Raw genomic sequence first — 18,829 nt, 5'->3', positions numbered from 1 at the left:
AATATGTTGTTTAATCGCTCAGAAATCTATCATTGAATGAGACCCCTTAAATTTAACTTATTATTGATGATGATGCAAACAGAGGCGGGCGAATTAATATACGTCTTCCACTTCATATAAAACACCGTCAATATTGGTTGACGTCCACAATCTCATTTAAATACCATCCTCCCCCATAAATACACGTAATCATTCATAACTTTCATTTCTTAGGGCATACATTTCTGGGTTGGTTTCTGTTTTAAATTTTTAATTTCAGCTTACTTGAAAGTTGTTTTTTTTATAGTAAACAATACCTATTTCCTTGGTTGGTTACTTGTGTGGTTGAGTTTTTTTTTCCAGCTGGCCTAGTTGTATTTGTTCATTACTTTATACTCCTTTATAGTATTAATTTTATATTATTGATTACATGTCAGAATGTTTGTTGTGGCCTGTGGGATCTTATGCTCATTTTGTTCGTTTCTTTTAATTTTAATGTTTTTCACTATTTTATATGTCTCAGCGCTCACTCATTTCATTTTGAGTGTGTGTGTGCATTTGAGGCATTCTCAGGAGCTGATTTCATGATTTTATGATTTGATTTCGAATTTGCGAATAGGCGTAGAGTGTTTTCGAATCTAAGAGGAGGAGCTGAAAGAGGTGAATTCGCGCTTTATGTAATCAATTTATCATCATATTATTGCGCTAACACTATCAATTGTATTGCTATTTTGAATATATTTGGATGCCTTTTTATAGCCGTACTTGTTTTAAGCGCTTAAATTGCCTTGTTACTCTCAGTAGTGACGTTTACGTATGTCTTACTCTACCTAGACCTTAATTTCTGAGTGAGACATGCTAATTACGTTTGGTTTTTTGTATATTGAGAGTTTCTATATCAGTAGTGTATTAATTGAACTTTTAAGTCTTGCGTTGAAAAAATTATCTGAACTCGTCGTGCTGTATCCTGAAGCTCTATTGAATTTCTTTACAATTAATATGAGCACACAACTTACGGCATTAATTTGTTGCAAGGTCCAATTGAATTTCTAATATAATGTTAGATCTTTATTTTCTAATTATGTTTGTTGCGGATCATTTTATTGTATTGGTATTAGCATGTGTCTGTACAGTAATGTGTACTGTTTTTTAATGTTAATTTGCCGGTATGCTCGAGTTTCCGTAACATCTGATGCATGCTCGTATTGGTCTGCCTTGTAGAGCTCATAATAAGGATAAAGTGGATTAGAAGAAGAAATGGATGAGTTATGGACCTTGTTATGTAGTAAATCTGACTGTCCAGATGGCAATCAGGGGCCTTGTGGTTCTGACTTGGGGCTTTTGACTCATCCATCCTCATGCCTCAATCATGTGTTAATATTTGTTTTTGACATAGTGCTTTTGGCCGTGCTCTTATTCAATATATTTTTCAAGAGGCCAGACAAATCCACACACAGTTCTCGTCGAGTTTCACGTTTGCAGCTGATATCTGCTATTTATAATGGTGTCTTGGGACTGGGTTACTTGTGTTGGGGGGTTTTGACATTAGAAGAGAGGTTGAGGAGAAAACAAGCAATTGTTCCTTTAAATTGGTGGTTGCTAGCTTTGTTTCATGGACTGACATGGTTAGTAGTAAGCTTAGCCGTGAGTATTTGGGGAAAGCATTTTTCAAGAGCCCCACTACGCATTTTATCAGTTCTTGCCTTTATATATGGTGGAGTTTTTTTTGGCCTGTCTCTTTTTGCTGCTATTTCTCACAAAGAGTTAGCAATGAAAATAGCTTTGGATGTGTTTTCATTTCTTGGAGCAAGTTTATTGTTGCTATGCACTTACAAGTCTTTAATTCATGAAGAAAGTAATGAAAATGGGTCTGATCTTTATACCCCCTTAAACGGTGACTGTGATGCTGCTGGCATGAAAAATGATCCTGCTGGCCTTGTCACTCCACTTGCCTCAGCTGGCTTTTTCAGTAAGATGTCCTTCTGGTGGTTGAATCCTTTAATGAAAAGGGGTCGAAAGAAAACTCTTCTGGATGAAGATATACCCAAATTGCGCAAAGAAGACCAAGCAGAGACATGCTACTCGCTGTTCATGGAACAACTCAACAAACAGAAAGCCAAGGATCCATGGACTCAGCCATCAATTTTAAGGACAATTTTTATATGCCACCAGAGAGACACATTCATTTCTGGATTCTTTGCACTTCTAAAAATAATTACAATATCTGCTGGACCGCTGCTTCTTAATGCTTTCATTAATGTTGCTGAAGGTAAAGGAAGTTTTAAATATGAGGGCTATGTATTAGCTCTATTGCTCTTCTTTTCAAAGAATTTGGAATCCTTGTCACAAAGACAGTGGTACTTTAGGAGCAGACTCATAGGTGTAAAAATTAGGTCTTTGCTTACAGCAGCCATTTACAAGAAGCAACTCAGATTATCCAATGCTGCAAAGACAGTGCACTCTGCTGGCGAGATAATGAATTATGTTACTGTTGATGCATATAGAATTGGAGAGTTCCCTTTCTGGTTTCATCAGTTGTGGACAACAAGCCTTCAACTCTGCCTCGCTCTTGTAATCCTGTACCGCTCAGTTGGTCTTGCTACGATTGCCTCATTGGTTGCCATTATTCTTACTGTTCTTTGCAATACCCCCCTTGCTAAATTACAGCACAAATTCCAGTCTAAGCTTATGGTAGCACAGGATGAGAGGCTCAAGGCTAGTTCGGAGGCTCTCGTGAATATGAAGGTTCTTAAACTGTATGCGTGGGAGACTCATTTCAAGAACGCCATAGAAAAATTGAGGACAACAGAATATAAATGGCTATCAGCTGTTCAGTTGCGTAGAGCATATAATAGCTTTCTTTTCTGGTCGTCCCCTGTAATGGTCTCTGCAGCTACTTTTGGGGCCTGCTATTTCCTTGAAGTTCCCTTAAATGCTAGCAATGTGTTCACTTTTGTTGCAACAGTACGCCTTGTTCAGGATCCCATCAGATGTATTCCTGATGTTATTGGTATTGTTATTCAGGCAAAAGTTGCATTTGCAAGAATCTTAAATTTTTTAGCGGCACCTGAACTGGATAGTTCAAAAATCCGGCACAAGTGGAACAGAGAAACTACAAACCACAACATTATAATTAAGTCTGCTGATCTCTCCTGGGATGAGAATAATTTGAAGCCAACACTTCGAAACATCAATTTAGAGGTCAGAATGGGTGAAAAGGTTGCCATATGTGGAGAGGTTGGCTCAGGCAAGTCGACCCTTCTTGCAGCAATTCTTGGGGAGGTACCAAGTATTAATGGAACTGTAAGTTGTAATTTTGTGTTTCCCTGCAACTATTTTTAATTTCAACCTCTCCTTGCAAGTCTTGGGATTTTAGTTGTAAAAGATATCTGTCAATGGATATCCATCTATGTGTGACATGGCTTCAACTTTTATAAGGGTAACTAATCAGTATGCTTCACCTGACAGATGCGAGTGTATGGGAATATAGCTTATGTTTCTCAATCGGCATGGATCCAGACAGGAAGTATACGAGAAAATATTCTTTTCGGATCTAGTCTGGATCATGACAGATATCAGGACACATTAGAAAAGTGTTCGTTGGTGAAGGACCTTGAGCTTCTACCTCATGGTGATCTCACTGAAATTGGGGAAAGAGGAGTGAATGTAAGTGGTGGGCAGAAGCAGAGAATTCAGCTTGCTCGTGCTCTCTATCAAGATGCAGATATATATCTCTTGGATGATCCATTCAGTGCCGTGGATGCACATACTGCCACCAGTTTATTCAATGTGCATACCTTTATTACAATAGCAGTGAATTTATTTTAATGAATACTTGCTTAAATCTAATTATATGCTTGACAGGAATATGTAATGGATGCTCTCTTAGGAAAGACAGTCTTGCTTGTGACTCACCAAGTTGATTTCCTTCCTGCATTTGATTCTGTTCTGGTGAGTTGAATATATCCAACACTTCCTTTTTTTGTCTTTATTTCAAAAAATGTATAAGTGTAAATTTATCGGGATTTCTTTGGTTATGTAATGTTATGTGCTGAATGCAATTCATTTGGTAACATATTCAATGCCTTATACATGGCCAGCCCTTTGAATTCTTTAGCCTGTAGCTCTTTAAGTATTTTCAAAATTATTCGTAGGATTGATATGTTCCTGTGCTCTACCAGATATGTTCCCGTGCATGACAAGATAGAAAATAGTACTCCCTCCGCTCCTAAATAATAGTTTTTACTTTCTGGAAAACATATTTAGGAGTAAAAAACATATAGTTGTTGCCAATGTTATATCAAAATTAGATTTTGAATTTTTGAATTCTTATTAGATATAAAAATTAATAACTTTTATTAAATGTAAGTACATATTTTTTTACTCCTAAACATGCATTTCAAAATGTTATTATTAGGGGCCGGAGGCCGGAGGGAGTAGATTATATCATGCTATTGAAGGGAATAAAATATTAGGAGTATATAGTTTGATTAGTTTCTTAACACATTTGCCAATGCCTTCACTTTCGTTATAATTTTGTATATAATATCTTGACACATATGCCAATACTTCACTTTCCTTATAAAGGTTTAATCCTGGAAAGGTGTAACTCATTATGTTGATGTTCCTAAATATTATCACCAATTTGTTCATTTTGTTGACAGTTGATGTCAGACGGGGAAATTATGCATGCTGCTCCGTACCATCTATTGATGGCATCAAGCAGAGATTTCCAAGATTTGGTCAATGCACATAAAATAACTGCTGGTTCAGAGAGGCCTGCAGAGATAAATCCTTACCAGGAGCGTGAGAGTGTTTCTGGAGATGCAAGAACTTTGCCCGAGAAGAAATCTAAAGCATCAGGAGATGATCAACTAATTAAGCAAGAGGAACGCGAAGTTGGAGATGCTGGCCTCAAACCTTATATACAGTACATAAATCAGGGCAGAGGTTTACCTCTGTTCTCGTTGGCTGTTGTCTCCCACATTGCTTTTGTGACCTGTCAGATATTACAGAATTCCTGGATGGCTGCAAATGTAGAGAATCCCGAAGTTAGCACATTGAAATTGATTCTTGTGTATTTGGTTATTGGGTTCATATCAACATTTTTTTTATTCGGTAGATCTTTGGCTTCAGTGTTTTCTGGTCTGCATTCTTCGAAGTTTATATTTTCAAAATTGTTAGAATCTCTTTTTCGTGCTCCAATGTCTTTTTATGACTCTACACCTTTGGGAAGAATACTCAGCAGGGTAAGTTTTAGGTCATGTGTTTGGTCCTTTCTTTTACCAAAAAGTTAATTTATAACTATGAATATGATTATCTTTCTACAGGTCTCAGCTGATTTAAGTATTGTTGACATTGACATTCCATTTAGCTTGAGCTTCTCTGTTGCAGCCTCTATCAACGCTTATTCTAATCTCGGAGTGATTACTGTTGTTACTTGGGAAGTTTTATTTGTTGCCATTCCAATGATTTATCTGGCTATCCTCTTACAGGTGAAACACTCACAAATTGTGTATGCATGTAACAGCATATAGTAGTTTTTAAGCATGTCGATAGAAATAATCACTGTCTTGAATATTAATTTTGACATGAAAAGTTTAGTAACTTCCTTGTGCTGTCCAATTTTTTGCTGGCAAGTAATTAGAAGGATAAACTATATAACAGCAAGTCATTATTCTAATTCCTACGCAAACTTGGAGTAACTAAAGAATAGTTCTTTTGTAAAGATAATGATCGTCTATATATATTTATTTCTTCTGGCATTATGGAAAACAGAGATACTACTTTTCCTCTGCAAAAGAATTGATGCGGATCAATGGCACAACAAAGTCTCTGGTGGCTAACCACCTTGCAGAATCATTAGCCGGGGCTATGACAATCAGAGCATTTGAGGAGGAGAACAGATTCTTTTTGAAGAACCTTGACCTCATTGATACAAATGCCAGTCCATACTTGCACAATTTTGCAGCAAATGAGTGGTTGATCCAACGATTGGAAACACTAAGTGCAACTGTTCTCTCCTCATCAGCACTTTGCATGGTTCTGCTTCCTTCTGGAACTTTCAGCTCTGGTTGGTATTTTTTTTATCTGTATTACCAAATTGTGATTCAGGGAATGTTGTAATATAACTCTTCTTGTTTAAAATATTCAGCAATGATAATTTTAAAGTATTATTTTTGTTATAAATAATTCTTGACCACTACTATATCCGGGACCTTGCAGGATTTATTGGAATGGCTTTGTCCTACGGTCTTTCATTAAACTTGTCATTGGTTGGCTCTATAAATAATCAGTGCCTTTTGGCAAATCATATTATCTCAGTAGAAAGGCTTAAGCAATATATGCATATACCAAGTGAAGCTCCTGAAGTAATAGAGGATAAAAGGCCCCCTGTCAATTGGCCGGCTGTGGGTAAAATTGATATTCGAGATTTGCAGGTACGCTTTGTTTTTTGAATTGCTTATCTTTGCTATAAGCTGTTGAAGATATTTAGAGAAATTATTTGTAAGCAGATCAAATATCGGCCAGCTGCACCACTTGTTCTTAGAGGGATCAGTTGCACATTTGAAGGAGGCAACAAGATAGGTATTGTTGGTCGGACAGGCAGCGGGAAGACTACCCTCATAGGTGCCTTATTTCGTCTGGTTGAGCCCTCAGGAGGGAAGATAGTTGTGGACGGAATTGACATCTCTACCATCGGACTTCATGATTTACGGTCACGTTTTGGGATTATACCACAGGATCCTACTCTTTTCAATGGAACTGTCAGATACAATTTGGATCCCTTATCTCAGCACACTGATCAGGAAATTTGGGAGGTAAATTTTAGGCCACTCCTTTTAAAGAACCTGTTCAAATAGTAATAAATTACATATTGAAGAACTAAATTAAGTATAGCAATTATACTCTTTACTGGGCTACAGCCGCTGCAGAATATCTCTTATCTAATATTTATTATTTGCTATGTAAGGTCCTTGGGAAGTGTCAGCTAAGAGAGACGGTTCAAGAGAAAGAAGTTGGTCTTGATTCTTTAGGTACTTAGCATCATTTAAGTACTTTACAGATACCTTCTTATGGTGGTCATTAGTAGTAACAACTACCAAACTGTCATTTCAGTGGTAGAAGATGGCCTCAACTGGAGCATGGGACAGCGACAACTGTTCTGTTTAGGTCGTGCCCTTTTGAGAAGGAGTAAGGTATTGGTCCTTGACGAAGCAACTGCATCAATTGACAATGCTACAGACTTGATATTGCAGAAAACTATCAGAACTGAATTCGCTGATTGCACTGTAATCACGGTGGCCCATAGAATTCCTACAGTGATGGATTGCATGATGGTTTTAGCTATAAGTGATGGTAATAATCCTTTCTTTGCTGAATGACTGTATGTATGTCTGCCTTCATTTGTTTTTATTTACAAACACTAGCTATCGAATAAATAGGTCCTGATCTGAATCCAAAAATTAAAAGGTAACATAAAACATATAATTAAGAGAGAACTCCATATGAAAGTTGGAAACCTGTGGAAACTACCATTCCATATATAAAGAGCTCGAATTTATCGCTTGAGAAAGCATTTTGTTTTGTTTAACTTACTTTTCCACAAGTCCTCAGTGAAGATTATATGCTGTGTAAATTGACTATTATAATAATATTACATTGGAGTATCTTTGGATTTTCTCTCAGGAAAACTTGTGGAATTTGACAAGCCAGTGAATTTGATGAAGAAAGACGGTTCACTGTTTGGGCGGCTTGTCAAGGAATATTGGTCCCATTATCACTCTGCTGAATCTCATTGACTTGTAGAAGAAAACAGGATGTAGAAGATTGTACTTGTCTCCAAGATGTAACATGCTCATGTATCACTCCTCAGATATATATTATAATGCAGGGGTACCGATTGCCTCATTAACTACTATAGGAGAAACCATCACTGAGCTGTGAAGAGCTTCTATTATTCGGGAAGGTTGCTTATAGTAGATTTGGCACATATATATATATATATATATAAGTTGAGTAGTAACCGAGAAGTAGGATGTATGTGGTATTACTGAAAAAGAAGAAGAAAAGTGCAATACCTTCCGAGATATGCCTGCTATATGCTCATTTATAACTCCGAATAGTTAAGAATCATCATGTACTTCTTTATAAATAGGAGTTACGTATAAAATGTTGCAGTTCTATTTTCAGATAATTCATGACTCTGATAGGAATCTGGCTGCGGAGGTTGTCTGGACTGTTTTTACTGTTCTTTTGTAGCTCTTAAAATGTATGAATCACAAGTGTTCTGCTACCTTTTCTGGGAAATCTGGTCTATCAGTTCTACATCACTTTTTTTTTGAATCCTGTGACCAGATTCAGTTTTATAAAATTTGGCATATAATCTCTAAACTAAGAGTTCAAGTCTGACATGATTTTGGATTTGCCTTGAATGTTTGCTTCAGACCAGATCCTAGATTTGCCTTGAATGTTTGCTTCAGACCAGATCCTAGATGATGGTAAAATTTTCGATCATATTGCATATATACATTTAAGAAGAATGCAGTGGAGGAGTATAAATTGAGTTTACATAGCATAAAAAAACTTCCGATGACATTGATTTGCTACATGTTTCACCAGTGGAACGTGATAACTAACAAATAAATTGTTCACCGAATGTTTGTTCTCACTTTTTTATCTGGAAGGGAAGCACCAACACTAAGTGCTAACAGCTCAGACAAGCGCAGGACTTTTTAGTACTCTGGTTCAGACTAGTTTGTGATACCATTGCCAAATTTTTATTGTAGAAATGTTATTCAAAGATTTGGTGAGAGCATCTCCAACGACATTCTGTTTGGTATAACACCTATTTTAACTATTGTCCCACTCCAACCGTAACTACCTCTTAGATAAAATTATAGCTATCGGGGAATTGATTATATTTGTTGATCCACGTCTCGTTCTCTATATTATTCCACGTCATGTCCAGCTTTTTTTTTTCTTAATTTTCTCAAACCAAACCCCAGGTGTGTATGTATAACTGTTTTTTAGGTTGATCACGGTTCGGGTCAAACCGCATAATCCGCATAAACCGAACCGATATTAAACCGACCCAAACCGAAACCGAAATGTAGTTTGCGGGTATGGTTCAACTATTTTAAAATCTGCGGGTTATGGGTTGGTTTTGATTTGACCTTAAACCAATCCGCTTCCAATCTGAACCGCATTAATATATATATATATACACGATTTTATATTTATTATTATATAACATAAAACAATTATATTCTATAATCAGTAACTAAAATTGTGTATTGGGTATTGCTTTCCTTTAAAAATAATGTTGATGAATTTTTTATTACTTTTACATTGAACATTTATTATTGCAACTAATTAATCAACATGTTATTAGACGTTAGTCATATGCAACTAATACGAATGATATACTTTACTACGATAGAATAAATAAATATATTATTACTTATTTAAATTGTAAGAAAGAAAATTTAGATAGAAAATATGTTGCTTAGAAAAAAAGAAAAAAAAATGTTACTTTATTTCCCGAGTTCACTAATAAGAAATGTCTTAAACCGCCAAAATCCGTTAAACCAAACCGAATAAAACCGAACCGAGTGGTTTGGTTTTATTGGGTTACGAGGGGTGGTTTGGTTTGAATTTTTTCAAAACCGCAATTATGCGATTTGGTTCCGGTTTAACATATAAATCAAACCAAACCGGACCGCGATCACCTCATCAACCAGTTGAAATCTTAGGTCAATAAATATCCTAGGTCAGTAAGTGTCTTTATGTATTATTATTTTAATTTTTATGTAATGTCAATGGTGTGAAAATAGGTTTGTACATGTATTTATATATTATTATTTTTTCATCTACAACTAGTTGAAACCTAGGCCTGTACATATATATTTTATATAGTATTATAATATAAAAATTATCTATATAAGTTCATCATTATTATATTATATGTATAGATACACTATTTATATTTTTATTTAGAACATAATAAATATCATGTGATGTTAAATATAAAAATGTTATTTTATTATTAACTAAATTTATAAAAATTCTAATATAAAAGATATGTTTTAGTCATCATATATTTTATTTATATGTAGTAATGTTTGTTAATCATTTTTTTCATTTATTTTTAAGTATGCTATTATATTTTCAATCAATCTTAATAATTATTTGTTTTTATTTTGTAAAGTTTACTTTAAAATATTGACATAAATATAAAAATGTTCTAATATTATTTTTCAAAAAAAAATGTTCTAATATTAGCATTAAATATATTTTATTAAATATTATAATTTTATTTTCGCTAATATATATTTGAATTTAATAATTTTTTTTGAATATAGCTAATACTTATAGGTAAGACCACCGAATTAAAAGTGCTTACAGGTTCAATGCATACCTATATTTATTCTTATAGCAATAATATAGGAAAAAAAATATAAAACTCCAAATGCATAATTATGCATGGATAGATAAATGGATAAATAAAATATTTGGTCTTATATTTGAGATCAAGAATTATTACAATAATCCTTACCAAATCATCATATAACTAATAATGGAGTGTAAAGATCCTGACTGATGGAGAAAAGTAACAGTCTTTTAAACGAAAGTGATGAGAATATCAGTTCTCAGCGGGGGTGGTTGAAAATAACGGATGGAATACGCAACCAGCATTTGGGACTAATTAATACGCATGTGATGACAGGGTAACATGTGTTGAACAAACTAGTACGCATACAACACTGGGGTATTCAACTATAACTTGGATTATATATACATCTAATATGCATATATGATTGGGGTATCCAAGAATACCCAACTCTTATATGTGTATCCAAAGAATTGTTGACTGTTGTGTATTATTGTGCCCACTACCTTCACGAGCAGATGTATAGATACAACGTGCTCACAAATACATATGAACATATATATACATCCAGCTTTTGTCTTGCTAAGTAATTAGATTCTCATCAAATTATATTATAATCAATTGGGTTATTAACTTATTATCTTGTATGTATAAGTATATAAAAGAGGGGGAGTGAGGTTGTATCTGTTGAAGAAAACAAGTTGAAGAAGAGGGGATTAGATCGCATGTAATACGCATTGGGTAAAGGGAATCAAATCGGTAAATTTAGCCACCCCTCTTGAATATTGATATTTTCATCCGGATTGGTAAAAAAACAGTTATTTTTATCATTCTTTACCACTTTAATATAAGTGAATTAGTTGAATAAAATGTTAGCTAAATATGAAATTATTTGGTTGTAAAATATAATAAATGTTATTTTAGCACCAAAACCACTTTTTGGTTTTATATTATTGTAATGATTATAACCAATTTTCATCTTGCTCTCAGACTAGGTGAATATGATTATAGGGTGCAAAGTGACTCAAAGTGACTCTTATCCAGAGCGTGCCTCTAAGGGTGTTCCAAGTGTTGGACGGAATAGGGCCCTAAAATTTTTTGGGGCACATTTGCACATATGCTAGATGTAAGTATATATAAATATTTTTTCTTTGTTTGAAAAAATAAAAACATTGTATAACTTTATTTTCTAATAAAAAAATATACAAATAGAAGAAAGGTTAGAAAATAATAAATATTAAATAATTATAAATTATTATCTTTAGAAAAATTATAAAATAATATTCTAATCCTAAATATTATATAAGTTAAAAAAAATAGGAAAGAATTACTAGGGGAATAAGAATGTTAATCTTTTTGATAAGTACAATATACTACTAATCTTGATAATAAAATACAAGAGAATTGTAATTTTTCTTAAAGAACTTGTACATTAGATTGCTTTTTAAATTTTAAATAATACAGTGTTTAGGTATTTAGTTTATTTTAAATTATAATAATATTTACATATTAATAAAAGATTAAGTTTGAAATATTAATAAATGAATTAATGTTTATATATAGATGTAAATAAGTTTACATATGAATTAAATTTTATGTGATTATCTTCTTATTTATAATTATGTTATCTTACTCTTATACTCTTATGTACTTGTAATATTTTTTAAATGTTAAATTAATTATCACTATATTAAAAATTTAAATTTTGGATTAATTTTTATTATTATATGTATTTGCTATTGTTTTTTGTTTTTAAGACTTGGGGCACATACTTTTTTAATTTTATACAGGGCGCCTGAAATCTTAGACACGGTTTTGCCAAAATATTACAAAGAAATACGTAATACTAGCCAACAACCCAAACTCATCCGTCGAAACCCACTTGAGTAGCACAGCCGGTGCTAAGATATATAAAATCTCTAAGTGATTTTTTTTTTATAAATGGAAAGAATAATAAGTTCCAAGATATATAAAATCCCAACTAAATTATTTTTATCCGGTAGTAATAAATTAAAAGAATGATAAAAAAAATTTATAATTATGTTTATGTTAGTCCAATTAAATACAAAATATATCTTATCTTGAAGTAATTTTTTAGAATAAAATTAAAATATGTGTCTCTATAATTTTTATTATTACTATAAATTTTTATTTTTTTATTTTCTTCTTTCATGTATGTAACAAAAATGTGCTCCTAAAAAGTTCAATTTTTTTAATGCCTATAAAAAGTTTGCCGTCGGGCCTGTGCGTAGTTGCATAACATTGTCGAATATTTGTTGTCGAAACACTTTGATGTTTATAATAAGTATAATATTTTAAAGTATAATATTATTAAATTATAATGTTTATAAAAAGTTTCAAAATAAGTAAAATATTATTTATACTAATAAAATTTTAAACATTTTACTTTTTTGACTAATTAGATTTATATATTTTATAATTTAATATTTGTTCTACCAATTCTCATAATGAGCGAGAATCGAATCTAAAAACCGAGACGGCAATAAATAAACCCTAAAGAGTATCTCCAAGAGATTCTTATTGCATTACTTATAAATATTACTATAAACATAGGTTTAAAACACTATAGTGAATGACAACTCAAACAACACTCTTTACGTGCGCTCCTTATTACTATAATAATGCTAAATTTATAAAGGGAAAGAGAGAAAAAAGAGGAAAACGATAAAAAAGACGGAGGGAAACGTATATTTTAATCATAAAAATAAAAAAAATAAGATAGAGTTCCTTAAAAATATGATAAAAGAGGAGTATGTCAAAATTTTAAGAAACAACTAGCTAGTTTCTGGAATCAAATTTATGTTAAAAAAAATTATTTTAAATATAAGAAATCACATAGCGTAGATATGCTCCAACCATTTGAACTATGTCATTGTGCTCAAGATATTTTAATATTCAAATTTTCTAATGTGTACCCAAAGACACGTACTAAGACTCAGTGTTTAAATAGTTGTCAAAATTTTATCGGTGACAAACCTATTAATAATGATAAATCTATGCGTGCACAAAAATTTTCACTAACAAAATTTTGACAACTAATTAAATTCATACATGGTTTTAACTAGGGCTAAGCATTTGGTCGGTTCGATTTCCGAACCAAATTAACCGAAAACCGAAAACCGAATTATTAAATTTTTAGTGACTGAATCGAACCGAACTTATGTATAAACCGAACTGAAAATCGGATCAAAATATTTCGGTTAATTCGTTTCGGTTTATAAAAACCGAAATATTTTAAAACAGTATGTTTCTGGCTTTCTGGAAAAAACAAATGAAGTCCCATCTTTGGTTCTTATTTCTTACAAGTTACAATCACTTTGAATTTATTTTTTTTAAAGCAGGATAAATTTAAGACCATCATATTAATTTGATTAAAATATATTAATGTTGGTGGTGTTTTTGTTTATGTGTATTGTCCGTAGGTGGTGTGTTTTATTTTTAGTTGTCTAGTTGTGTCTGAGTTTCTCTCTCTTCAATGCTCCTTTTTATTCCCCTATTATTAGCCAGTTGTCCCCCAGGCTAGTAGATAGGTGACTGTTATAGGCTACTCACACGTGGAGGACAGGAAAAGGGGAAGGGGTGAGAGGGTATCCTAGTGAGTGACACGTGTAATGTTTGGAGGATAAGATCGTGACGTGGGACCAAACGCTTACGGAAATAACGCCTACGGTTACAGCCTCTTGGTGTTCGTGGTTTATGAATTTTAAGGGCATACGGATTTCGAGCGCCCGGTCATGCTTTCGGTAGTTGCAAGCCCTTCGTCACGTGACATGTTCTGCGGAACCATTGGGAGGGAGATGATTGGAAAGGCATGTAGTATTGAGATATTAACGATCATGACTGTAGGGTAATCATAATTCTGATGTCATCAGTTGCCCCCACCATAAGTGTAGCTTTCTTTTGGAAGCGATCGAATTCGAAAAGGAATTATTTATGATGTCTTGAATGAATTTTAATTTTTTTAAACGGTTAGCAGAAGCGGTTGTATAATAATCCTTAATGGTGTGAGGGGAGGTGACGTGTCCCATGGGTGGCCTTTTTGAAAAAGGCACGGGTTTTGAGGGGGAGTGGGTTTCACGCGCCTTATTTTTCCTTTCTTTGGGCCCCATAAATCATTTATTTTTAGATTTTTGACGATTCATTTCCTTGGAAAGCGGGGGAAGTTACTAAACTTTTAAATATATACCTCTTTAATTCTTTTTTCCTCATTGTTTAAACTCTGGACAACACATAATTGGGGGAAGGAGCACGAAGGGAGAAAAAGCATAAGTAGTTAACTTGGTTTGCACAATTTCTATCTTTTCAAACATGTACTTGATTCAATTTTGTTATAATTGATTTTATGTATTATTTTCCTTATAATTTGGGAGTAGAATGATAGGTGTGTAGGGGTTAGGAAATGATTTAGGGTCGAAATGTATAGAGCATGTAAGTCGAAATTGCCTTGAGGAAAAGAGGGATTTTCTTGTGAATTTATGGTTGATGAAGATTGGAGGTTTGAATGTTTGGGGAATAACATTCAATCTGGTAGAGAAATTGGGGATGAGTTTAGGGGTATGTGTCTTGGATACGGACGGGAAAAGGGTTTTGCTTGTCATTATTATTTTTATTTTTATTTTTCATGATGCGGCCATTTTATTGACAAGGCCCTTTCTTTTTGTTTGTAGAGAATCTAGGGACGGGGAAGCGTAGGAGATTTGTGGTGAAAGAGAGGGAGAGCGAGAGCTTAACAGATTCTGAAAATGAAGCTCTGTCTACATCACAAATTGGGGATGAAGATACCGAAAGTGACGAAACCTCTAAGAGTGATTCTTCGGCGAATGGGGAATCCTCAGATGAAGACAAGCATCCTTTCCGAGAGGTGTTGACTAAGGGAGCAGGCCCAGGGTCGTCCTCTGGAGGGTTGCGTAGTTCTAAGGAGGTCGCTTCTACTACCCAAGGTCGGGGGAAGGGGAAAGTGGAGGAGTTAAACTTTCCTGGGATAGGTCGAGGGAGAGGAAAAGAAATTGCAGAGTTGGCTAAGACGCAAAGACAAGAAAGTGAGAAGGGGAAAGGTAGAGTCCGTTTAGCGATGGGAGTTTGGTTGGAGATCAGGGTTGGATAGATTGTGTGCAGAAATTTGTGAAAACTCATATGGACGTTCAGAGATATAGTTATTTTAAATCTTTAGGTAAGATTAGTTATTACTAACCAAAAAGGTATGGGAATGTCCCTGATGACATATTATGGAAATTTTTAGGAGATCTGGAATATATTAACAAGCCGCCTAATTTTGATGATAGTTATTTCACCGAGTAAGGTACGCTTTCCAGATTCCTGAAGAGTTTGAAATTAGGCTACCTAATGGAGGGGAGAGGTTGTGGCAAAGAGGGGGAGAAGGATGGGTTGAAATTCCCTTAAAAGCATTCAGGGCTAGGCTACGGCTGCCCATGCATCGATTTATCCACATGCTTTTGTGTAAAATGAGGATTGGCATTGGGTAATTAGGCCCTAATTCAGTGAGAAAGATCTCGGCCTTTATACCTAGATGCACCGAATTGGGTTTGGAGCCAACCCTGGGTCTCTTTTGGTCTCTACACAAAATACAGGGATCAAAGGGCTACCATCCTTTACAAGAAATTCATTGGAGGGGTGCTATGTCTTTGGGAGGGATATTAGTAGTAGGTCCTTCGTCCAATAAGGATTGGCATGGGGAATTTTTGAAGTTTGGGGGGGAGACTTGGCCTACTTGCCACAGTATAAGAGGCATGATGGGATCGTAGGGGCGGTTCAGAGATTTGAAACCTTAGAAGAAAATGAACACGACTATGCAGTTCAGTTCGTAGAGGGAAAGAAAGAGGGTTTATGGCCAATTAAGGAATTATGTGATCCTAAGTTCCTGATAGCTCATAACTGTAAGTATTGGATGGTGTTTATTTTTTTCTCTTTGCTTTGTTTATCTTTGATGATAACTATTGTCTCTTAGTAAATCATATGTTTTATTCATCTTGTAATTAATGGGAATGTGTTGCCATTTCAGTTTTGTTGCAAGATTTTCCTGTTCCTGCCTATATGGATCGCCGAAGGATTTTGAAATTGGCCCAAGAGAAGCAGTTGAAGACTAAGACGGCTTCGGAGAAGGGTGATGAGGCGTCTTCGGGCACCGCTACTAGTCATGTTGGGCCGAAGAGGACATGTCCGTATCAGTGGAAAGAAAAAGGCCAACGAAATCTCGTTCTACCGGAGTTGAGGCTGCTACTAAGAAGGTGAGGGTGGAGGAAAGGAAAACCAATAAAACTTTAGATCCTTCGACCGTTGGTGAGAAGGAAGGGGATTTGGTTGACCTGGAAAATATCTTGACCCTTCCACCGGAAAGAAAAAGCAATCTGAAGGAGTCCTTTCCCGTGAAAAGCTTAGTCCCAAACATAGGGAAGTCTCGATCTGAAGAAAGTTTGGAGAAATGTACTATTCTCCGCTTCACCACAGGTAGCCTTGTATCCTTTCCTTTCTTCTTCTCTCTTTTCTCCTTTTTTTTTAACTTCTTCATGTGTATAGGGGAGGGTTGGCTAGCTGAAGAAGGTGGAAGTACCAATCCGGTAGGAGCGTTGGGTGTGTTTTCCTTGTCTCCTGACCGTAGGAAAACAGGAGCGAAATCGGATGTGGAAGCGGTTGCGCAGACCAAATCTTTATTGGGAAAGGTAATCCCTAGACTCGTGGAAACGCCGCAAGTAAGAACGACCTTTTGCTTCCTTCCTTATTGACATTTGGTTGTATTGTTCTACGTGTTTTTTCAGTTGGGACCCGTGTATTGGATTTGGCTGATAGAGTGGAGAAAGTAAGGGGAAAATAAAGACTGAACATGAGAAAGTGAAAGCTGAGAGGAAAGCCAAGGATGAGGTTCTTGAGCAGCTGAATGAGATGAAGAAAAAATATGAAGATTTGCAAGAAGTTCTTAAATCTGATAGCGAGGAGATTGATCGCTTGAAGAAAGATAACAGAGTAAATCTTGAAAAGTTACAAGCGGAGCAAGGGGTGTCGCGGAGTCTTCGTTCTGAAACGGATAGACTATAGAAGGAATTGGCCGCCAAGACTGAGGAGGTCCGGAAAGTGACCGAAACTTTAGAGAGGGTGGAACAAGAGGCTCTTATTACTTATAAAAATAATGTGGATCGATTTTTAGCCTCAGCTGAGTATGAGACTTTTCTGTACGAAAAGGTGGGTTTGATGCATGAAGAGAGTTTTAATGAATGTCTATCTTTCGTGGGATAGGGGAATGTCGTGGATCTTACTCGACATAGCGTGGATCACTTCCGGGCTTGGGAATTGAGGAGGATTGAGGAACAGGAGGGGGCAGAAATGGCTGCAAAAAATAAGTCAGCAGGAGAGGTAGGAAAACCAGAAGCTGAAGGCGAGGTAACTAATCCCGTGGATGAATGAGTGGTTATAAATCTTGTGGCTTAAGGGGAGGTCTCAAATCCCAAAGTTGTCGAATATGCGTCCGCGAAAGGGAGGATCTATCTCAGACTCATGGTCTTCCGATTATACAGGCAGAACTTCCCAAAAATTGATAGAGTTATGTTTAGTCTTGGGGGTTCTAGCTTTTAAATTTTAGTTGCTTATTGTTATTTTATTCGTAATGGTTCTAGATCTATGAACTTTTTCTAAGTAATTTGGATGTTAGTGGTATTTGTTTTGGTATCACATTCTGTATGACTTATGAGAGTTATTCGTATGTTTTATTTGTTGGAGTCTAAAATTTTTCTAAGGCCTTGGCCTCCGGACTTATTATTGTTACTCTTCTGAAAATGTTTGGGGTAATTTATTAGTCCAAATTTGATTAGAGATTGATTTTAAATATTGATTTTGAATTTATCTGGGGGGTTGTCCCATCGAAAAGAATCAATTTCCTTTAGGAAATGATCTTTAATAAATATAGGTTTTTATGGAAAATGTAAAGGTTTTGGGGAATTGAATAGTCGTTAAGTCATTTATGAGGCGTAGTGAATAGCCGTGTGAAAACGAGGAGTCATCTGTTGACCGGGGTGGTTGGTTGGTGATCGAGGGGCTATAAAAGGGGCATGATAGTGGAGATATAGGTTATCTTTTGTCTATTCATTCGTTATTTCATTGTGTCCGTAGGTGAGAGGAACATGTCTGCAATGGAGCTTCAGTTGGAGGAGTATCTGAAAGAGTCGAGATAGCATTCAGACTCTATGGGAGAGGATAGTGGCGAAAGAAGACCAGGTTCAAGTGCTTAGCGAGGCTCTCTATAGGCTTTAGAATGAAAATAATGAATTGAGGATGTCGTTGGGCCGCAGGCCCCGTTATCCGTAATGTATTTTTAATTTGATTATGTAATCGGTAATTTGAAATGAATATTTAAAATTTTTAGTATTGAATGTTATGAGTTTTTTTCCTTTGGAATGATATATGTTTTTATCATTTTCCGAGCTTATT

The 18,829-nt window shown here is 35.0% G+C and overlaps 1 protein-coding gene across 2 annotated transcripts; it reads left to right on the top strand.

The window, feature by feature from the left end:
- Positions 1–69: 69 nt before the first annotated feature.
- Positions 70–8,289, top strand: LOC141708253 (ABC transporter C family member 10-like). 2 transcript variants are annotated; one of them, XM_074511770.1, is made up of 13 exons: positions 70–185; positions 503–639; positions 1,201–3,282; positions 3,448–3,768; positions 3,844–3,930; positions 4,644–5,228; positions 5,310–5,474; positions 5,758–6,052; positions 6,205–6,419; positions 6,495–6,800; positions 6,953–7,016; positions 7,099–7,338; positions 7,669–8,289. In XM_074511770.1, exons 3-13 carry the CDS (start codon positions 1,237–1,239, stop codon positions 7,779–7,781), a joined length of 4,437 nt encoding a protein of 1,478 aa, XP_074367871.1. In that variant the 5' UTR covers positions 70–185; positions 503–639; positions 1,201–1,236; the 3' UTR covers positions 7,782–8,289. The 2 variants fall into 2 exon arrangements, with proteins under 2 accessions (XP_074367871.1, XP_074367870.1); XM_074511769.1 differs by having other exon boundaries at positions 86–228.
- Positions 8,290–18,829: the final 10,540 nt, after the last annotated feature.

This window comes from Apium graveolens, chromosome 2 (assembly GCF_009905375.1).
Source record: "Apium graveolens cultivar Ventura chromosome 2, ASM990537v1, whole genome shotgun sequence".
Taxonomy (NCBI): Eukaryota; Viridiplantae; Streptophyta; class Magnoliopsida; order Apiales; family Apiaceae; genus Apium; species Apium graveolens.
This window is presented reverse-complemented; position numbering and strand designations above follow the sequence as displayed.